Genomic DNA, 24,313 nt, shown 5'->3' with positions numbered 1-24,313 from the left:
AAACAGAAGACTCAATATTTTTTAAGATATCAAGTTCCCTTACTTTAATTTATAAATTCAACACTACCCCAATAAAAATTCCAGCAGGTTGTGATTCAATGGAGGAAGGATAGACCTTTTTTTTTCTTTTTTTTCTTTTTCTTTTTTTTTTTTAATGATGCTAAATCAACTGGACATCCAAGCCAAAAAAATAAACCTTGGTCATACATCAAATCTTATACAAAATTAACTAATTCATGGGCTTAGAAGTAAAATGTAGAAATATAAGAGTTTCAGCAAAAACATATAGGAGAAAATCTTAGGGACTTGGAGCTAAGCAGAGTGTTTTTAGATTTGGTGGAAGTCATAAAACAAAAACTGATAACCTGGATCTTATCAAAATTAAAGACTTTTCCTCTTCCAAAGACCAGTTTAATAGGATGAAAAAATAAGCTACAAAGTAGGAAAAAAATATCTGCACACACATCTGACAAAGAACTAGTACCTAGAATGTATAAAGAACTTTAAAATTTAACAGTAAAGAAACAAACTAGACAATGGGCAAAAGACCTGAAGAAACATTTTATCAAAGAGGATATAAATCTGTATATTTTATGGCAAATAAGCACATGAAAATATGAGCACTGAAATATCATTAGCCATTAAGGATATGCAATAAAACCACAATGAGACAGCACTGTTCACTATCCGTTATGTACTAAATGCCTCTCTCTCCAAAATTCACGTGTTAAAACTCTAACCACCAATGAGATGGTATTTGAGGTGGGGCCTTTGGGAAGTAATTAGATTTAGATGAGGTCATAAAGTGGGACCCACATGATGGGATTCCTGTCCTCATAAGATAAGGAAGAGACCAGAGTGCTCTCCCCCACCTAAGAACACAGCAAGAGGTCATCTGTAAGTCAGTAAGAAAACCCTTATCTGGGAAGCAAATAGCCAGCATCATGACCGTGGTCTTCCCAGCCTCTAGAACTGTGAAAAATAAACCCTTGTTGTTTAAGCCATCCAATCTACTGTATTTTGTTAGAGAATGGAAAATGGAAAACATTTTGGCAGTTTCTCATAAAACTAAACATGTTAACTACCATCCAATCCATTAATTAATTGTACTCTTCATTGCACTTGGACCTGAATGAAGAAATCCACCCACCCCCCACCCCCCCCCCACCCCCCCCAGAGAGGGATGTGTGAACTCTTCATTGTGGAGGGAGTTCTGAATGGACTAAAGCAAGGGCAGGATGTGGGCATTCTAGAGATGAGTGCTGGAAAGCACTTCACTACCTCCATTTGACCTCAGGCTGTACTTTCTAATTAAGTTCTTTCCAGTCATCTTTTAACTCAGGCAAAAAACCCTACAAGCAAAGGATCCCTTGATACTATAAACCCAGACTACTCCCTCAAGCAATAAGAACTGCCCTGACACCAGCAAGACCCCCCAAGACAATGATCAACCTGACTTTTACTGTTCAGCAGCATGTGCCCACTGAGCTTTGTCCCACATTTTCCTTACATAAACCCAGAAGTATTTTCAGCACTTTGGATAGTCTTTGAGACTTCAGTTAACTATCTTCCTGGTGTTGGCGTCATGAAAATAAATTCCTTATTTCACAACCACTTGTCTCTCTGCTTTTGGATCTTGCCGGTGGCAAGTAGCTGAACCTGGTCTGTTCACTGGAGCTGGGTGTTCTTGGACACTTGGGCCCGATTACAGTACGAACAGTACACAGAGTAGATAAATCAGACAACTGGCATGAACTGTCCTCTAGAGCCACCAGGGTGGTGAGGCACACAAGGTCTGATGGCCCACTCCTCCAGGGCCCCTCTCCCCATATACCCCTCAAACATACACACAAACACATACACAAGCTTCACACATTCCCAAAGAGAGCATTTATCTCAGAGAAATAAAGACTTCTATTCACACAAAAACCTACAGGTGAATGTTCATGGCAGCTTTATTTGAAATGACCTAAAATTGGAAACAACCGATGTTTCCTTCAACAGGTGAATACTTAAGCAAACTATGGTACATTCACAACATTGACTACTACTCAGCAGTAAAAGGAACAAACTATTGACTTACACACCAACTTGGAAAAACTACCAGGGAATTAAGCTGAGCTGAGTGGAAAAAAAAAATCTCAAAAGGTTATGTGCAATATCCTTGAAGTGACAAAATTTTTTAAATGGAGAAACAGATTAATGGTTGCCAGGGATGAAGGACAGGGAAGGCGCAAAAAGGCAGAAGGTGTGCCTATACAAGGGGAATATACAGGATCTTGTGGTGATGGACATGTTCTGTATCTTGACTGGAAATGTAAATATCCTGGTTATGATACTGTATTACTGTTTTGCAAGACGTTTGTTGCCATTTGAGAAAACTGGGTGAGGCATACTCTTAGGACTATGTATTTGAACCTATGGTTATTTCAGAATAAAAAGATGAATTAAGAAAAATCGAGCAGACCTTTATGTAAAAATTGATCTATATATTCAACATCATCCTAATCAAAATCCCACCAAGTTTTTTATCTTTTGTAGAAATTGACAAGTTGAATTTAAATATTCATCAATCATCATCACCTATATATAGTTCAAGGGCTATGCTTCACACAGGAACTGTTTCTTCCAATTTCTGATCAGAAGTTGAAAGCTTGTTTAGTTAATTTATTTCATATTATTTGGTTCTATTACATACCTCTTTGGAATTAAACTATGTTTTAAGTTCAAAGTTCAAAACTACTGCTGATTAAAATGCCATTTAAATGGCCCTTGAACAATTCAGGTGCATCAGGTTATAATTTCTGCCCTGAAGAAAATCAAGTTGTATACTGTTAAGTTTAAATGTAGTTAAAAAGACAACTGAAGACAAATGGCTGGCTAATGGCCCATGAAATTCTAGTGTATAAAGTTTTGTTTCTGTGTATTCATCCCAAAATAGTTTACTGACAAACTTAAACATAGGTAGCAATACCTACCACGACAACAAAATCTTTTTTTAACAAAATCTTTTTTTTTTTTAACTAACAAAATCATTTTTTAAAAAGACAAGTTCAATAAAATCTTAATCAAAATGCAAGTCCAAAGAAATGGCCTTTTGTCTGGTCAATAATGGAAGAGGGTAGCAGCTGTGTCAAAGACTGAGCTCAGCATTCCCTCTCTCAGTTCATCTCCATTTCTATTCCCTGAGCATATCGTGTCCTACATCTCCTACTGACCAAGAGATCAGTTAATACCAGAAGTCTCCCAGAAAATGAAGTCCTATGAGGCTCTAATCCAAGGCCAAAAGAAAAACGAATACAAAGAGGATCTGGCAGGAAGGGGATGGGATCACACTACACTGGCATAATCACAATGTTTCCTTAACATTTAATGAGGATTCTTAAACATTTTATATTCTGCACTTATTTAACTAAATAAACTATGGCTGATTCACAAAACACATGAACTTTCTAAAAAACTAAAATATTTTCCACACACACAGCATCACCATGAATTAGCTGGAACCTGACATACTATTCTGAAACAGTTTATCCCTAAAACATAATCTAGCATAATACCAGAGGAGAAAGACCACACATTCACGGATTCAAGCCTCCTCATAGTAACCTTCAATCTTTTTTACTCCTGTGAGTCATATTTTACACTTCAAACCAGCACTCACACATTTGTGTATTTATGTGACACATACACCCCTGAAACTATTATTTCGTTAGGTAATAATGACCCATATTACATGTGATGTGCTCTGGTTTTACTCTAACATCTTTACTTAGGTTCTCATTTTTTTCTCTTTTAAAAAAGGATGGTCATAGCCCACTAGATTAATTTCATAACCTACTAACGGGTCCCTATGCTGCCTTTGATTTGAAAAGCACTGCTTATAACTGTAGTAAAATGTTAACATTTGGGGAATCTTGATTAAAAGTATCGAATTCTTTGTACTGTTTTCTTGTACTTACTTGTAAATCTAAAATTGTCAAAATAAAAAATAAATTTAAGAACCCATCCAATTCATCTTATGAGGAAATAAGATTGCAGAGGCAATGATGATGTCTCATAGACCTTTGTATCTCCTAACTTCCCCTCCCCTTTCCCTACTGTCACACAATTCTTTGCATATAGCATGCTCTCAAGATATACATGCTGAATACAACTTATGGGAAGTTACAGCTTAGAAATGACTTCATAAAAGAGGTAATTCTTTAGTGGGCCTTCAAAGCAACACAAGATTTCAGTTGGTGAAGCAGGAAAGATATGCAAAGGGACACAAATTAAAATTTAACACTGGGTTTCATGTTTACAAAATGATTTTAATCTATTAATGAAGACTCAGAGGCCAAGAATAGATTCACAAAAAACCACCAAAGGCGCTATCACAGAAAAATAAAAGGTGATAGCTAGTTAAAAAAACAAAACAACCCCTATGGGTGTACTTAGTGTACTGATATAAATTCACTGAGTGCCAGGAATGAAGTCTACCCCTTCTCTCCTTAGCATGTTATAAATTAGAAGTAAATATTATACCTCAAAATTCTGTTCCATTATGTTTCCACCTTTACTCAAACTCTCCATAATGGCCTTATTTCGAAGAATATCTTCTTCACTAAGGTGTTCTCTTCTTTTTCTTGATTCTAAAACAAGTCCATTCACCAGATAAAAGTCTGCCAAAAAGTTTCCTACTCTTTCCTAAAACAAAATTAAATAATCAAAATAAAATATTAAAATATTTCAAAATAACAAAATGAATTAAGTTTATCTTAAGTTTTAAAGATTAAAAAGAAAGTTTCAAATATACATGTTTTTCCACAAACATGTAGCATTTAGGTAAAAATAAATACTTCTTTGGTAATTGAGCTTATCAAATTATCTCAATTATATACAAAATTACACATTTCACATTTGCAAAGGAAAATTTAAGACACACAAGATATATGATAATCTGCAAATGATTAAATATAAATAAAAATACCACATAGTATTCCTTTAGAATCTACTCCCAAGTAGCACAAAGCTATCTGAAAACTTTATTTAGCCGATAGTCAAACACCATGAGTAACAAGGAGGGGTCAGGGATAATTACTGTTCCCATTTTACAGATAGAAAAAAAAAAAGTGGAATGAAAATAAATATTCTAATTCACACAGGAATCTCTAGCACACCTAGAATTAATTACCTGTTCCAATAATCTATTCTGTAACAGGATCTAACTTCGAGTTACAGTTGATTGCTTCTTTCAATAAAGAAGAGAGAACAACAGAGTGGTCTTGCTGACCAATACAATTAAGTGTTTACATTATGGATTTGGGTAAGAAAACTCAAGTGATATAAATGATACCAAGAAAAGAGTTATTACTTCCTTTCAATGAAGTCCTCCTTCAACATTAACCTTTACCTTTTTCAGACCCATGAGTGGTCAGTTTCAAATACCTTACTACAAAACCCATGATCAATAACTTACTGAAAACAAGCTTCCCATTTCTACCTGTATGCAAATCACCTGGTCCCATCTTGCTGATATTTTTTGGCATTCCAAAACTGTGTTTAGAGTTGATTCCATGTACACCTTACTTTTGGTGGCCTCCTTACCAGTCACCAAAAAGTTAGGCATTCTGCACCTGTTTCTACCTACAAAATGGGAACCATAATTATTACTGACTCCCTCCTTACCTGTCAAAGATTTTAGAAGATCACCTAGACGCTGTTCAAGAGCTTTAAGCTGCTTAGCAGTAGCACTAGATGAATAGCAGCTTCAATTTTTATCTTCTCTTGAGGTGATCCTTCTAATGCTGTCCAGAAGAACAGAGTACAAACAAATAAGACTTCAAACCGACAAATGGACTGCAGTGTGGGAGTTCACAACTGGAAATCCCATAATACTATTTGTTGCCAAATAGGCTTAGAAAATAAAGTTGATGAGCCTACATCTAATAGTGAGAATCTTTCTGTGGTTGAGAAATACTCAGGAGATAATTCTCAGTTTTTGAAATCTTAAAATGAAAAAGCATTTATTAAATTATCATATCAATAAATAAATTGTAAGTGTATATTCTTCAAAATCCAGCCATTCCATTTTTTTCTATCTATAACAGATAATGCAAAGGCATGTAAATGGATGGTAAGCAAAACATCATTTGTAATAGCAGAAAACTGGACACAAATGTGTGTCATTCATCAAAATGTCCATAAATAAGAGACTAGATAAACTACAATATATCCATACTATGGAATACTATGCAGTTGCTAAAAAAAAATGAACTGGTACTGCTGATAAGAAAAAGCTTTCTAAACATACTAAAGAGTAAAAAAAAAAGTTGCAAAACAAAAGACATAATACGACACTAGAAAAAATAAATATCAACCACTAAAGATACATATTACTATGGATACATATTAATGTATTTACAGCATAAGAAAGGTCTAGAGGATATATAAATGGATAATCCTCTACAAAGTATTCTAGGGATTGAGTAGTGATATAGTGGCACTTTACAGGTTTATCTATAAGGTTGTATGGTGATTAATTTTGTGTCAACTTGACTAGACTATAGTGCCTAGCTATCTGGTCTAATACCTGTCTAGATGTTGCTGTGGAGGTATTTTTTAGATGTAATTCACAGTTAAACCAGTGGACTTGGAATAAAGCCAGTTAGCCTCCATAATGTAGGCAGACTTCACCCAAACAAATACAGACCAAAGAGCAAAGACTAAAGTTTCCCAAAGGAAAAGCAATTCTGACTCAAGGCTGTAACATAGAAACCCTGCCTGAGATTCTAGCCTATTGATTTTAGACTCAAGACCGTTATCAACTCTTCTCTGAATTTCCAACCTGGTAGACTGCTCTACAGATTTCAGACTGGCTAGCACCTATACTCATATAAGTCAATTCCTTTAAATAAATCAATCTCCCCTACACCCCTCCCTCCTTCTCTCTCTATATCCATATATTATATATAGATATACATGTATCTATGTGTTTTAGGTATATAGAGATACAGAAAGAGAGATTTCCTACTGATTTCCTCCTAAGAGAACTCTAATATAAGCTATTTTTGTTTTCCCAGTAAGAATATATTAGATTTCTATGTATAAGGAAACATAATTTTTAAAACATAATTGTTAAAAGCAATAAATCTTGACCTTTACCTATGTGATGATTTATTCTTTTTTTTTTAATATGTTTATTTTTAAGTAATCTCTACACCCAATGTGGGACCTGAATTCACAAACCCAGGATCAAGAGTTGCATGCTCCCCTGACTGAGCCAGCCAGGTGCCTCTGTGATGATTTATTTTTAATTTTATTTAAAACTTTAAAAAAGGCTTCTTCATATATCTAATTAAAAATTTTTAAATATATTTTGAATAATCTTATAGAACCTCTTGCTGACAAATGCAATGAGAATTATGGAAAGAATTTACAATTCACTAAGGGAACGAACCTCCACAGAAATTTAATTTAATGATAATATTATAGAAATGAAAGCTTATTTTAGTCATATATACAGAATACTGAGAAACAGCGAGTGAGTAGTTTGGAAGTCTAAAAGTGGAAAGGAAAAAAAAAGACCCAGGGAAACGAATTCAAAAGTGTATCCCTCTTTGCCATCCTCTTAAGGAATAAAAGCATAAGAAATGTAATAGAACCATTAAAAGACACTGTTCCCTGCAAACAACAAGGTAGCTGACAGCAAGAATCTTTCTCAACAAAATTCAAATGAGCTAAACTTTCTCTCTTGGCTTTTGTAAGAGTATCTTCCAATTCTGTAAACAACCATTCCTTATCTGGATTCAGGAGAAGGAATAAACCACTGGAAGACAATTCAGTAAGCTACTTCTTCCTGCATCTCCATCATATTATTTTGGCAATATTAATTGTTCATTATTATTAATATATGAATAATGAATAATAATAATTATTAATTGTTCATTAAATACTGAACAATTTTTAAAGTTGAAAAATCAAGATTTGTACATACTGTTTTATCTTCCCGAAAAAGCCATCCAGTTTGGGCACGCGTGAAAGAAATTGATTTGGTTGATAAAGTTGCAGAGTAAATATCACTACTCATTAAAATGTCAACCTCCTCTTCTGTTTCCATCTCTGATTCCTGCAGTGGGGGTAAAAGGTAAATATAAGAATCTAGATTTTCAAAAGTTATTAGTCCTACATATGAAAATATCAACAATTAAAATGTTACAGATTTCAAAAACCAAAAAAGGACACATTCTAAAACATGTGAAGTGCTACTTACTCTAAAAGCCAATTACAGAAGTTTAAACTCTTTATCTCTAAATAAGTTAGAATTATGACTAATTATAAATCTATAATTACAGGGTACATGAAATCCAGTACTCTTATATTGTTAGAGATATGTTATGGAAACAATACTGGATTACCCATTATAGAAATATAGAATAAACAGAGCAATTTTAAAAGATTAAGAATTAAGTTGAGAGGTCTGAGACAAAATTCCAATATAAAGGTTTTCCTTAAATATAAATCAGTCTTACTTTAATTCTTTCTACTCCAAAGACCCACCACTATCATTTGAGCCTTTCTTTCCCAAAAGCTATAAGTAGAAGGAAGAGAAGGAGAGCAGAAGGGAAGGAGAGAAGGAAGGATGGGTATGGGAGGAAGGAAGGGAGGAAGGAAGGGAGGGAGGGAGGGAGGGAGAGAGGGAGGGAGGGAGGGAGGGAGGAAGGAAGGAGATCCTTTCTATATTCCTTATAGACAGAAAGGGAATCCAAAAATATCAACCCATGGTTTCAAAACTTAATAATCAGTCTTGTTTCAGGCTTATCCTCTCCATATTCCCCAGTGCTGGTATATAATAATTGATTAATAATAATTTTTTTAAGTGAGAAAAAAAAGGTTTGTGCTTCCTTCAGGGACAGAAGACTAAATAACCAGGTAAGGAAGGGTAAATGAGTAGGTATAAAATGAGATTCTATTCTATAATAGGCCAAGAGGGACTCTGATATTCCAGGGTCTTAAGGGGAAATAAAAAGAGGAAACAGGCAGAACCTAGAGAGGTGACTAGGGCATAAGAATTGTCCAAAGAGTTTTAAAATTTTTATTTAAATGCAATTAATTAACATATAATGTATTATTGGTTTCAGAGGTAGACCTCGGTGATCCATCAGTCTTATATATCACCCAGTGCCCTCCTTAATGCCCATCACCTCTTATCCCGTCCCCGCACCCCTCCCCTCCAGCGACCCTCATTTGTTTCCTATGATTAAAAGTCTCTTATGGTTTGTCTCCCTGTCTGATTTCGTCTGGTTTTAGTTTTTCCTCTCTTTGAGGAGGCATTTCTACAGTTTGTCCTTGGGGTTTCATGATGACTGGAGGCTCTATTTCAAATAACTCCTGATTTCCAGCTTCCCAAGATGCCCATTTTCTATTCTTCACCACCAAACTTCACCCAGACATAGTCAATTGCTGAATCTATGAGTCTATAGAAAAGAATACCTTGGTACTAGGACAGTGCCATTTCCTTCACCCTTTACAAGTGAAGAATGCTAAAGCTATAAAAGGTGAAAATGTAGTCCTAGCAACAAAACTGATTCTGAACACAATTGTCTAAAGAAAAACTTTGGCTGGCAGAGGTTGCAAAGAACTGTTAGATATTATGTTTCAAATATACTGTAAATTAATTAGGAGTTCATGTATTAGTTTGGGAACAATGCTGTATACAACATGGTCTATGAAGAAAACTGCCTTAAGTTTCAAAAACCCTCTTTTCAAATAAACTTTTGGAACAGAACTCTTCTGTTCTTCTGAGTAGCTGTGACAGAGACCATCTGGCCCAAAAATATATCTAAATATCTAAAATATTTACTATTTCTCCCTTTACAGAAAGAGTTTGCCAAACTCTAGCCTAGAATGTACTGATGTGCTGTATTAGGTACCAGGGAATACAACTAAAGGAACCAAGGTGAGCAGAGGAAGAAAGCCATACAATGAATATAGTATCAGAAGCTCTATGGTACCAGATTTAGTAGGAGCATAAACAAAACAATGGTCACCTGGCAAGGGAGGAAGTGACACTAAGTAGGTCCCTACCACTGTGGAAGTGCAAGAAGAGCCCTCCAGGAAGTGGAAATAATGTGAACAAAGGAATGAAGCACTAAACAGCATGGTACATCTGAAAAACCACAAAGAGCTCAGTATGAAGGTACCTAAGTTAGTAAGGTAAAAAGAGTCTAGAAAGGTAGGCAAAAGCCAGGTCAAGAAGGTTCCATGCCATATTAAGGAATTTGGATTTTATTCTTTAGGAAAAAGGATCTTTTAAAATATCTTTAAGGAAGGCAGTTTTCATGAATTTGCTTTCATTATTCAATCTATCTCTAGTATGTGGGATAATTTAGAAGAAGACAAGATGGGACCAGGATGATCATTTATGAGATTTTTACAACGGACCAGTTGAGATAGAATGAAAATCTGAATTGTGGCAGTAATGGTACAACTAAAAAGAGATAATTATAAGACCTTAGGAAGACAGAAAGGACTACACACATTCTCTACTTAAGAAACATGGAATAAAAGAAAATATTTCAAAAATAACTCACAGTTTTCTGGCTGAATAGAGATTAATGTCATCCATCAAAGAAAGGACAATGGGAGAGAGGGCAGGTTTGGAGTTTGGAGGAGAAAAAACAGAATTAAGTTTTAGATGAGCTGAATTTTGAGGCACCTGGGAGACATATATCATATCCATTAGGAACTTAAGTAGGTAGATCTTCCTTCGGAGATCTATCTGGGATAGAAATATATACTGGTGAATCACCAACCTATAGCAGGTAGTTCAAGATGTAGGAATGGAAGAGATTATTCTGACAGTTTGTAAAAATGAGAACCACATTAAGGGTACATCAATATTCAAGAGATGGCAAAGAAAAAGCAACAGGCAAAGAACAATAAGAAGAGATGGGAAAAGAACAATCGATCAAAGTCAAATCCTAATGAAATGATAATTTTAAGAACTGGAGTCACCAACGATAGCAAATACTTCAAAGTCTGATAAAGAGAAGGTTGAAGCAAGTAGAATGATTTTAGCAAATGACTCATAATTAACATCATCTAAAACCCCAAACCTATTTCCATATCCAGAACTTCCAATTCTACCATTGGCACCACATCATTCCACTCTTCAAGGTAGAAGCACAACACTCATCCTTAAATCTTTCTTTCTTTTTTTTAATAATAAATTTATTTTTTATTGGTGTTCAATTTGCCAACATACAGAATAACACCCAGTGCTCATCCCGTCAAGTGCCCCCCTCAGTGCCTGTCACCCATTCACCCCCACCTCCCGCCCCCCTCCCCTTCCACCACCCCTAGTTCGTTTCCCAGAGTTAGGAGTATGTATGTTCTGTCTCCCTTTCTGATATTTCCCACACATTTCTTCTCCCTTCCCTTCTATTCCCTTTCACTATTATTTATATTCCCCAAATGAATGAGACCATATAATGTTTGTCCTTCTCCGATGGACTCATTTCACTCAGCATAATACCCTCCAGTTCCATCCACGTCGAAGCAAATGGTGGGTATTTGTCGTTTCTAATGGATGAGTAATATTCCATTGTATACATAGACCACATCTTCTTTATCCATTCATCTTTCGATGGACACCGAGGCTCCTTCCACAGTTTGGCTATTGTGGACATTGCTGCTAGAAACATCGGGGTGCAAGTGTCCTGGCGTTTCATTGCATCTGTATCTTTGGGGTAAATCCCCAACAGTGCAATTGCTGGGTCGTACCCTTAAATCTTTTTAATTCTCAATTCAGTACACTCAAACTACCAGCAAGTCAGTCTTTCATTCTTGGAAATATAAGTTATAATTTCTTTAAGTATTCGTTGCACCACCCATATCACTTCTCAACTGTAAAACTGTAAAAAGTAAAAACTTTTTCCATAAATTCCCTGCCTCTAATCTCTCCCTTTTTCCGATCCATCCACAACATACTGGTTGTGTGATGTTGAAGATGTCATTTAATATCTATAAGCCTCAATTTTCTAATCTGTAAAATGGAGATAATAAAACTATTTGCTCTGACAGATTATTTTAAAGATTTAATGAGAAAAGCTGTAAAGCACCTAAATTACTTGTGGATCAAATCAATACCTTATTTAAGAATCTATGACTCTCTGTTGCCAACTAAAGCAGATTCTGTTATTTTACCTGGCTTTTAAAGCCTCTTATAAACCACATTCCCATGCTCAATAACAGAAACCTTCACCACAGTCAAGTAGATCTCTTTTCTGCTTCTGAAACAGACCATCCTCATTCCCTCTCTCCTGACTTTATTCATTCTGTTTCCTCCACAAGGAATATCTTCTCTTCCATCTAAAACTTCATTGCTCACTGCCATCTTAGGCAACACAAAGAAAATGAAAAAAAAAAGCAACAGTGGCAAAATAAAATGTTGACTTAAAAACATCTTTAAGGTATCAATGATATAGCGGCACAGAAAAAGCTTTTTCTTTGGTTTATAGCAGGGAATGGGACATTCAGGGAACAAAGGATAAAGATAACGTATATGATTCTTCAGTGGTGCTTGTGGAGGCAATAACAACAGGGAGATAAGACGTGACAGAAGGAAAAGGGAAAAGATAGAGAAAAATAGCCAAAGACTTAAGGACAGTAAAAGAGTACAAAAAGAGTACAGACAGCCAAAAGAGATGCCGCTACTAGGGAGACAAGAGATGATCAGCAACATTAAAAGAAGTTAAGGTAGCAAGACAATAAATGGTCAAAGGGGCAGCACAGGTTCAACAAATGAGTGCTACAAAGGAGAAGTCAAGCAAGTTGGAGTTCATTTAACTAGGAGATCATCAATTATGAGCAAAGTCTCAATGGAATGGTCACGATGAAGACCAGAAAAATAAAAAAATAAAAAAATTAAAACGAAATTTAAAGCTAGTTGTAAAGAAATGAAAGCTTCGGGAATGAACCATCTCACTTAGACTTTATGACTCAAACAATTACACTGAAGCTTGGTTGCATACATACACACTTAAAAAAAAACATTTAGAGAAATACCGAGAAGACGACATGCTCACCTCGTGGTGTATTCGCTGATAAACTTTTTGTTCATTGTCTAACACTACAAAAGATTCAGAGGGTGCCGCATCCCCATTGAAAATGAAGCTTAAATCCCCTCGTTGGCACTTCATGTCAGTAAAGTCTATGAGAGTAGTGTCAAGCCTGTGAAAGATGGGGAGATGAGAAATCCTGGCAAATGAAATTTTGATAAAACTCCATAATAATTAAACAAGCTTTGTTGCTTCTAAACTCAAACCGAGATGCTAACACCATATTTCAAAGTCAAACTTCTAATGAAAGTTACAGTATCTTATTTAAAAACACTGAAAGAATATTTAAATATATATTCCATTTTTCCTATATTTCATTTTCTGAATATGTACTTTATTAATCCAGCAAGGAAAAGATTGTTTCCACATTGTTCAAATATCTCCCTAACTATACCTTGTTCCCTACCATTGCCCTTACTTCAACTACTCCACAGAAGTTACTTCAACTGTGAAGGGCATTAAAGGAAAGAAGACTTGTCTAACATTCTTTGATCCCAATGAGACCATGCTGCTAGCTCAGCAGAGTACCTAAGGAGGGTACAGCAGCAAGGATGGACCACACTCCTAGATTAAGGGCTGTGTGTCCAGTCTTGCTCTTTTGATCTACATCTGTGCCTATGCCTAACCATCCGATACCAAACCTTGCTTCATTCCTCAACTACATAAATCATTTAACTTACTCCAAATTCTTGTCCTTTCTGTTTGACTTCCCAGATTCGGATTAGCATTCTCTTTCCCATCATCTCCACAGCCTAAAAACCTTATGGATCAGTCCTTGTGTATTTATCATACTCTTTGGTAACCAAGGCCTGGCATGGCCCAGCCCAATGGATCGGTCTCAAATAAATTCCACAAACCACCTTGCTGAAATGAGTGATAACACTAGAATGGAAAAGCTTACAAGCACCCTGAAGTGCTTCAATCTTAACACCAGACTTTGTAGGAGACCACATTAGGATCTCACTTACTGGCTGCTCAAAACACCACCCTTAATCTAAAAAATGGGTTGACACAGCTGTTAAAAGATGCTGATCACACCTACTGGGTTTTCAAGAATTCATTACTTCATAAGTTATTCAATTCTCATCCCAGACTAGGCAAAGGGAATGAGCATTCTTCATTTTCTTCATTTCCCTACACAGAAAAATCTGAGAACTGGAACGTATCTTCTAGGCTTCATCAAAAGAGTAACTTGGGTTACATATAATTTATCAACAAAACTAGTACCTTTTAAAAGTGAAGGTGATACTATTAATAATTTTGCCAGGACAACAGGGATGAACCAAGAGCAAATAGGGAAGTATGGTTACCTTATGTACAAGAGCCTCCTTCCTGAGCTATACAAAATGTATACACTCCCAAAGAGTGAAATCAAAAAGCCCTAAAAAAACAAATCAACAATTCCCATGGGGTGAATCCTGCCTGGTGCTTTACAGCTGAATTCTAGCTCCTGGTCCACTTCCAGGGGGCCAGCTACTGTAGTAGTGCCTATACTACCAAACATGTCCTGTTACCCCTTGTACATGTGGCATAAGAGAAAATAATGCCAGTAACAGAGGCTTATCCCCTACCTCTGTAAGATGTAGGCTACTGAAAATATCACAAAGGAATAGATCATTTTCTATTAAGTGGTCTATCTGGACTTCGAGCTTCAGCTACCAGGGTACTCCACTTCCCCACATAAAAAAGGGAAAGAAACAAGAGTAATCTCCTGCCTCCATTTCCTTGTTGCCTATCCCGGATGAGACTGGTAGGGGTTGGCAGGTAAGAATAGTGAGGAAAGAGATGCACAGAGAGACAGAGACAGAAAGACAAAGACACACTGACATGGTGACATTTGAACCTTTTGATCTAGCCACATCAAATATCACTCATTGTCAATTTTTATTTCATTTGTGTTTTTGTAAATTTCAACTGAAAGGCTGCCCAAAACATCTTCGGCAATATCCCTGACATATTGGATGGCCTCGGAAGTTGTATTACATGCCTTATAATGATACAATTTATCATGATGGTATTTTAATGTATTAACTAGTCCTCGCTTTAAGCCTTTGAGTCTAAATATATTTTTTGTAATTCTTACCATGTAATTAGCCATGAAAAAAATTATATAACTGCAAAGATTTGAATAGAAAATGTTCAAAAAAATAGAAAAAACAGAAAGTGTTCTTTTTGACATAAAAGCTTGAAAACTGCCAAGTAACACTGAAAAAGAATATAGAGCCTTCCCTAAAGACAGAAAAAAGCCTGCAATGAGGCAAAGTTTGCCCTGATCATTTCACTGACTGAAATGATCAGGTATTATTATGAGGTAATCTATAACCTCATAATTATTAATAGTGAAAACATTTACTAACATTCGCAACAATAAAGTTACTTACACTTTCCTATTTCCACCGAAGTATTAATTTCTCCTTGACACCAGAAAAAATATTTTAAATGATCATGTCTGTCATGAAATATAAGTAAACTTTAAAGATTTCTTTGAACATATTTTAAAATTCAGTTTCATTTGTAGTAATTTTTTTAAAAAACTGTCTCATGATGTTTACATGAAAGTTATTTAATATAATGGATTTTTTTTTTCATTCTTCTCATCTATGAAAAACCTTTGTCCATCCTAAAACCCAGCCTCTCCATTAATCTGGTAAACTTTGTTAATGAGAGCTTTAGAACCTTATCACATTTCTCCTTTATCCTCAGCTGCTTTATGTAAGCCCCAGCGCTGAGTGTCTTCCTAAATTATAGTAGTTTCTCTTTAATCTATATTCTCTGACACAATTATTCTCCCTCAGGCTTTTATTCTCATGTCTCTATTTTAACCATTTTGTGGTTTTATTATTTATACTCATTATGTAATATGCATCATATCATTTACTTTCAAGTCACATATAAATGTGAAATAATTTTTTAAAAGAAACTTTTTTCCTAAATCTAAGAATCAAACACAACTAAAACTAACCTTTTTTTTAAAGTAGCATATGGAAAATACTACTACACTCCCAAATTATCTACCACCTTTGGCAAGCACCTATAGTAAACATTTTTACATTGATGTATAATTTATGATGAAATCATAATATAATGTTAATAGGCTACTGAAATAAATCTTATCATTATCAAAACTCTTCCTAGTTTTTCTTTTATATTTTTCTGTATTTTGCAAGGTTTCTATAATGATCATGAATTTAATGTACATATGCACTTTCATAATTAGAAACATCTGAAGGTTATTTTTTTAAAAACAAAAACCAGAAACTTCTACTTTAATCAAATTCTACTTCTTGAGAACAATTTCTCTAGAACTAACCTTGAACTAAAGATTATCTCTTCACTATAATTCAACATATCTCAGAATAAATCTCAGAGTTGACTTTCTAAAATTTCTGCCTTGTGACATGGTAGGAACGGACAGGAAGTCAGAGGTCCTGGCTCAGCTATTAATTCACAATATGCACTTATAAAAATCACTTCACCTCTCTATATTTTCTCATTTATCAAATGAAAAGTTTTTATGATATTATCTCAATATATTTCTAGTTCTAGGTCCTTACATGTCCAAATTAATATTCTGGAGATATGTAGAGCTATAATAGATTTACAAAATTATTTATATAATTTATAAATACACTAAAATATGGATATATAAATATAAGTTGGCAGTTCACTAGTATTATACACATCTTACATATGTATAATTTATAAATATACCTGTATTAATACAAAGTTTAAGATACAAAGAATAAAAATAAAACTCTAAACTGAGTAAAATAAATAATTACCCATCAGATCCAAAAATCAATCTTAATTTTAAAAAGAAAAAGAAGAAAATTAAAATTAGCCTTAAAGTGTGCACTAGAAGGAACAGATGCTTAGACAGATGGACAGAGGAGGGAGGGTATGAGAGGGATGGAGAAAAAAGGACAAGAGTTGGGTCTTCCTTATGTGTGTCCCTATTCCCCAAATAGTCAGGATCAGAGATAACCATCTTAAATCTTCTCATTTTAAGATCCTGTGATCTTCACTCTGATTGCCTCCTAGATAGTCAGCAGTTGAATAAGAATACCTTTGATTTAGTCAAGATTTTATATCTTTGGTTTCTTCTCCGCAGGATGTCTCAAGATAAAATGTTGTGCATATATTACAACATGTTTAAGTTATAAAATACTACATCCAAATGCAACCTATTAATACAGAAAGAAAAGCTTCCTCTAAATCTCAATTTTCTGTTACTCAGAAAGAAAAAAATCAAGTCACCTTACCTGATATTGATACCTTGTTTGTATATTTTACATGCATCAGAAGGCAGAATTCGGGAAAGTAAAGGCACTGTGTTTTTAAAAAGAAAAGATAAAAAATACCTAAAGTTCTGAAACATTACACATTTCTTAATTAGAAAAAGAGTAATTTCAACATTTTATTAATCCACTAAAATTGTAATGATTTCCTTTAAAATAGTATTTTTCCACTAATAATACACAAAGCAATTCCGAGCAACTTCAAATCCCCACTATTTAACTGTAATTGCTACAAAGTTTAACACTCACATCCTCCCACAAACACACATGAATAGCAGTCAATACAGTGCCACTCTTGGATACACACTGTAGAACATTATTATAGATGCGAAAACCATACCCCACAGCAACTAAACTACCCTGAATAGGTAACCTGATTAACCTGGATCCTATCTGATCCTTTAAATATAATCTCATTAAATAGTAGGAAAGTAATGTGTATTTAAAAAAAAAATTTTAGAGCTAAGTAGTCAAATTTGAGTTTGAATTCCAAATATGTGACCTCGGTTACTGAAGCTCACTGTGTAACCTCAGTTTCAAAATCTGTAAAACGGAATCATACTATTCACCTACAGATTTCTACATTCAGTGTTGTTCACATTCATATAACAAACATATTCTGATTTCTTTTATTATTTACTGTCTGCTATGTTTTAGGAAATACAGGTTATTCTATGGATGAATAAATCTGCATACAGGATATAATAAGCTACCACATACAAAAGAAATAATGTGAAGCCCAAACAACTTGAAATCAAAATCACATCACATGTACATGTGTATATAAGAATGTGTGTGTGTATAAGATATACTACGTGCATATTTTACAAAACTCAGTGTTTTAAAAATGAATGATAATCAACCTCGGTTAGAAAGAAGTAAAAACTTTATTATAGAAATTAAAGGCTAGTTTTTTAGTTAACTTTTTATTTCTATTTTATTTTATTTCATTTTTTTAAAGATTTTATTTATTTATTCATGAGAGATACAGAGAGAGAGAGAGGCAGAGACACAGGCAGAGGTAGAAGTAGGCTCCATGCTGGGAGCCCAACGTGGGACTGGATCCCGGGTCTCCAGGATCCTGCCCTGGACTGAAGGTGGCGCTAAACTGCTGAGCCACCGGGGCTGCCCTTTAGCTAATTTTTTAAAAAACATCAATATTGTCTAATTATCCAAAAAGGTATATTAATATATCAATGTCCTTTTTAAATTCCTAGAGGTCATGTAATCTAAAATGATTTCCGGCATTAAAGACAGTTTTCTAGACATTTTACTGTACACAAATAAGAAAAGTTACTGCCCAAAGGGAATATCTACAGTTACCCTAGTCAAAAAATATAAGAAATCATTTTCTTTTTTTTATTAGTTTCAGAGGTAGAATTTGGTGATTTATCAGTCTTATATAACACTTACTGCTCATTATATCAACTGCCCTCCTTAATGCCCATCACCTGGTCATCCTTTCCTCCCACCAACCTCCCCTCCAGCAACCCTCAATTTGTTTCCTAGAGTTCAGCATCTCTTATGATTTGCCTCCCTCTCAATTTTCATCTCATTTTATTTTTCCTTCCCTTCCCCTATGTTCATCGGTTTTGTTTAAATTTCACATATGAGTGAAAGCATCTATCTTTCTCTAACTTACTTGTTTCACTTAGCGTAATACCCTCTAGTTCCATCCACAGCATTGTAAATGGCAAGATCTCTTTCTTTCTGATGGCTCAGTAATCATTTTCTGATAAAATTTTTCCTTATATGAAACAACAGAACTTGAAAACAACAGTAACAGCATTTATCTATATACATGATCAAAGCTCTTCTCTATGCTGTCTAATCAAGATCCAGTTTTCCTATCCTTAAGTATTTAGTAGAGCATGAAAAAGATAATTAAAATATAGCACTCTAATTTAAGATAATTTAACTTAATTTATTGCATCTTTTGAAATAGCATGGTAACCTACTATAACAAAATTTAGAATTATATATCAATACTTATCAAAAATCAGAAGCGCAGGAACAGAGAAATGCAGAGAGAAAATAAGTTTAGGGACTGAGAAGCAAAAGCTAATAAAAAGGAAAGAGAGAATACATAGAAAAAAAGATTTCTGCTAGATTTTAATGCATTCCAAAATTAGAGCAATGTGCATCTTCCCAATTCTGCAATGACTTTATTCTCCCTCATGTAAACTGATCAAGTTCTCTATATCTGAGGTTATCTCAGCATAATCTGAGAGCTTAACATAACACTCCAAAAGTAGCATAATTCACTGAGTTGAAAAAAAGAAATCTCTACATTTTAATCTTAGTTTTGCTGTTATTTACTCCTGATATCAAGAACAGTTTATTAACGTAATGTTTTCCATCTATAATACACAGTCTCAAATACAGAATGGATATTCTGTAGATTATGAGGTAAAGAAACTCTAAAAACAGTTTTTCTGTTGAAATATGCCATATACACAAAGCTAAATTTGAAGTCATGATTATTATACTATAAATTATTTCATGCTTTTACAGTAAGTATATAAAGGGTTTCCTTCAAAAACATAATTTTATCCACACCAAAAAAAAAAAAGTTTGCAATATCTGGGGCAGTTATTATCCCCATTTAAAAATGAAGACACCGGGGACGGCTGGGTGGCTCAGCGGTTAAGCATGCCTGGCTTTGGTCCAGGGCATGATCTGGAGTACCAGGATCGAATCCCATATCAGGCTCCCAGTAGGGAGCCTGCTTCTCCCTCTGCCTATGTTTCTGCCTCTCTCTGTGTGTCTCTCATGAATAAATAAATAAAATCTTAAAAAAAAAAAAAAATGACACTGAGGCAGAGGAAAGATATGTGATTTCCCACATCAAATAGGAGCCAGTACTTCTGATCCCAATTTAAAGCTTCTCTTTATCTAAAAACCTAAGCTGGAATAGTTTTAGTTGCCTTCAGACTTGCTATTAACCAAGTTTGAGGCTTTCAGCCAAACACTAAATATAACAATATGAGAAAGAGTGTGCATCCTCCACTACCTCTAATTAAACCTAATTCTGGATCTCAATATTTTTTAACTTCCCCTTATTTCTGGGTTTCCTTTTTTCCCCTCAATATTAGGGGTTTCTTTTTAAGCAAAAAAAAAAAAAAAAAAAAAAAAGTCATGTTTTGTTAGCATTTTATGTTTGCAAAGGGAATTTATAAGTTCCTCCTTCTTCATTTGTTTTTTAAATAGACTCTATGCCCAACATAGGGCTTGAACTCACAATGCTGAGATCAAGAGTCACTTCTACCAGCTGAGCCAGCCAGGTGCTCCAATATTAGGGGTTTTGACAATGGAAAGAAATACACCTAAACTCTAGAAAAAAAAAGCTTACTAATCAAATCTAACAAAAAGGATTGTGCTGCTTTTTTTTAATCCAAAGGGTCTAAATTAAATCTAGCCAATAAGTTTCATTTTTAAAATCATACATGACATCTAACCATCAGATGCTAGTAGTTTTGACACGAAATCAGAAAAATCCTTTATCAACAATGAAATAGATGTGCTGTTTTGCACCAAAGTCAAATCTCCAAAGAAGCAATACTTTTAACCAATACCACAGTGGTTATGTCATGAATTTGGTTATACAACATTTATACTGTTTATAACTACAGATATATGTACAATTATAGTAGTGATTACATTCATTTCTATTTCTTTATGTAACTGAAATGTTACTTTAAAATATTTTAAAACATTTGCTCAGCAAGATAAATCAACTATTTTAGAATGTAAACCACTAACAATTTCTTGAGAATCAGTTAAAGAACCAATATGCTCAAGGGACAACCTTGAGTATAAGATTGCCAAGCAGACCTAGGGTTTTTACACATGAAAAAAAAAAATGGTATTCAGGCTTTAAACCAATCTGACTTGGAATTCTTCTATTTTACAAAGCTACTACAAACCTCTTTTTCTCTCAGTGTTCTAAGACACCTGGACTCTGAATGATATATAAAGCATAAAGGCAAGGTAGCCCTACAGAGTCACAAAATCATGTGTGATTTTGATGGAGCCAAAATTAACCTAATGAGCTAGTGTTGTAACAATGTTGGAAAAGAACTGACCTTTAGAAATCAAAACTTTACACTTAGAGATTAAACACACTAGGAAAATCTTAATCATTCATGCTACACATTATTTTGTAGTTGTTGAAGTACTTCCTCATGAGCTAACAATACGGAAAGATGCCTATGATACATTATATAAAAGTGACAAACTGTATAATGATATAATGGCAAGATCCCATTAAAACAACTAATTCTGAGGATACAATATATATGTGCATGTATGTATTTGTGTATTACATGCACACTTACACTCATGTAAACTTTAAAAAGGGTTTGAAAGCATTCATATGAAACATTAACAGTGATTTTTATAGCTGTCAATAACTGAATATTTAAATATCTTTATTTCATAGAAATTAATTCAGATGCTTAAAAAAATATAAGCTCATTATGTCCAAACCTATACACAGATTACATTGTTTTTAAATCTTCAAAATGAAACCCAAATTTAGTTGTTTTAGTAGTTGTTTAATTAACAAAAGTCACTAGGATCACACTTCCTCTTTAGATACAAAGGTTTTCTCCCTAAATGGACTGAGGTTTAAAATGGGGAGGAGAGAAACTTATCATGCCAAGATAAATCATTAACTGACTCTAAAATATCTAGGGGTTAAGGTTTTATAAATAATTGAAACAGTGAACAACCAAACGGTATATATATGAAGTATACAATAAAAGTAGCAAAATGACTGAAAGATGACAAAATATACAAAATCAAATAATGTTAACTGAATTCTTCTCATTCAGGGATCTAAGTATTATATTTCAAATCTCATTAAATTTAGTAATCTCTTTCTGTGTCTCATGAATAAATAAAATAAAACCTTAAAAAAATTAGTAATCTAATAATCCCATAAATTATTCTCTTCCCTTTGAGAATTCCTTATATTTATTAAAATACTTAAATCTTCATTCTGTTTAAAAAGAATAATTTTCAGTCTTAAAAATAAGACTTTTGAAAGTTACTAACCAGGTTGGGATAATTAAGTATTACTACAGGGCTTTATTACCATTACATTCAATGTGATGAAAAAGATGTAATTTTCCTTAGGACAAGTTCAAATTTGCTAACATGTATATTTAAGCTATTTTTGCACGTGCATTTCCACATTGGAACATATTTTACAGTAAAATATGACACATTCTTACCCCAGCTTTGAAAATCCCAGTGAAGTTCCAGATAAAAGTCACCTAGCTGAGAAACAAAATACAAATAAATACTGAATGTACCTTAGTTTAACAGTTCTCATATCAATTGAATATTTTAGTTTTTAAAAAAAAATCTATTATCACTAAAGGTCTATAGACAGGAATAGAAAGTAGTTTCAATTTTTGGAATAGGAGAAAGAAAAAATAAGGTTAAATTACTTAAAACATTACAATAGCACACATTATTATACTTATCTACAAAGGAAGATATACAACTGCAGATTTTACTAGAACATATCTGAAACTGACAGGCATTTAAGTTGGTATCAATAAATAGTCCATTTCTCAGCATAACCAAAACAATAATAATAACTCTAACTAAAAATAGCTAATAACTTTAGATGTGTTCCAAAATGACTTTTTATGCAGCCTCACAATGGACTAAGAAAATGACACAATGAAATAGAAACTTTTTCCTATAAAGTGGTAATTTTTTTTTTTTTTTAATTTATGATAGTCACACAGAGAGAGAGAGAGAGAGAGGCAAAGACACAGGCAGAGGGAGAAGCAGGCTCCATGCACCGGGAGCCCGACGTGGGATTCGATCCCGGGTCTCCAGGATCGCGCCCTGGGCCAAAGGCAGGCGCCAAACCGCTGCGCCACCCAGGGATCCCTATAAAGTGGTAATTAACACAAGTTTACTAAATCTGAAATAACACGTCATCATATGAGATATATGGCGAAAGTTTGTATTTCACAAATTAGAAGCTAGACAGCAAAAACTGTAACTGTTAAGGAAACTACTGTGATCAAAAATTTTCAAAAAAATTGATCTCTTGAGATAAAAACAAAAAAAGCATACCCCAGAGGACACACAGTTATCATGATAGGTCTGTCTTCCTCCCTTAGTTCTTTCATACATCAAAAATACAGTGAATGAGAATAAGAAAAAAAAAATAAAGCTCTCTGCCTTTCTGTGCCAGCACACCGGCTCTTACCACCGGCTCTGACATAGGACAGACAGAAAGAGTTTTATTATGTAAAGAAAATGCTGCTAGTAGGTAGTGGTTTCAGCTCTTAGGGAATCTTCCAACCCAAAGGACAAACGAAAACTATTGCCATTAATTATGATTAGCCTCCTTTTTTCTTAGAGGTCTTATCTAATTTATTGAAAACAGTAATTTTTTATTCACCGTCCTAGTCCAAAGTAAATGGTGCTTCCATAGCATTAAATTTATACATTATAATCAGAGTATTTTATCATTATTGTTCAATTCAAACAGGATTTTTACCGTTGCTTGACTCTTAGTAATCAAGTGATTAGACTGCATTTTAAAAATGCTTAAAAGTACACTTACAATTACTCTTGAGGTATAAGATGAGCAAAGAGATATATAGCCTACCTCTTTCAGGGCTTTTAATAATCGAGGTCGTTTTTCTTCAACACTTTCCCTGGACTGCTGCTTAAGCTTCCTTAAAAGAGCCGTAACTAAGGTTTAAATCAAAAAAAAATTATTTAATTTAAAATAAATTTTACCATGTTAGATTGTCAGTTATAGCTCAATTAAAATAAATTTATAAAAAAAACTTTTTTGCCATGTTAGAAACCACTGGTTTATTAAACACAGACATATACAGATAGAGACATTATAAATAAGTTAATAAGTTTAATAAA

General features: G+C 34.1%; 1 protein-coding gene across 1 annotated transcript in view; it reads right to left on the bottom strand.

The window, feature by feature from the left end:
- The window catches only part of ANKRD13C (ankyrin repeat domain 13C), an 85,186-nt gene that overhangs the window by 21,123 nt on the left and 39,750 nt on the right, over positions 1-24,313 (bottom strand). Inside the window, exons 4-9 of the mRNA XM_038541667.1 lie at positions 24,042-24,127; positions 22,639-22,684; positions 17,366-17,432; positions 13,071-13,215; positions 7,979-8,110; positions 4,528-4,689 (exon numbers count right to left, since the gene is read on the bottom strand). Of these exons, the coding sequence (XP_038397595.1) occupies positions 4,528-4,689; positions 7,979-8,110; positions 13,071-13,215; positions 17,366-17,432; positions 22,639-22,684; positions 24,042-24,127 (638 nt within the window). The remainder of the gene's footprint in view (positions 1-4,527; positions 4,690-7,978; positions 8,111-13,070; positions 13,216-17,365; positions 17,433-22,638; positions 22,685-24,041; positions 24,128-24,313) is intronic.

This window comes from Canis lupus, chromosome 6 (assembly GCF_011100685.1).
Source record: "Canis lupus familiaris isolate Mischka breed German Shepherd chromosome 6, alternate assembly UU_Cfam_GSD_1.0, whole genome shotgun sequence".
In the NCBI taxonomy this organism is placed as follows: Eukaryota; Metazoa; Chordata; class Mammalia; order Carnivora; family Canidae; genus Canis; species Canis lupus.
The sequence above is the reverse complement of the archived record's forward strand: the minus strand, read 5'-3'. Positions and strand labels throughout refer to the sequence as shown.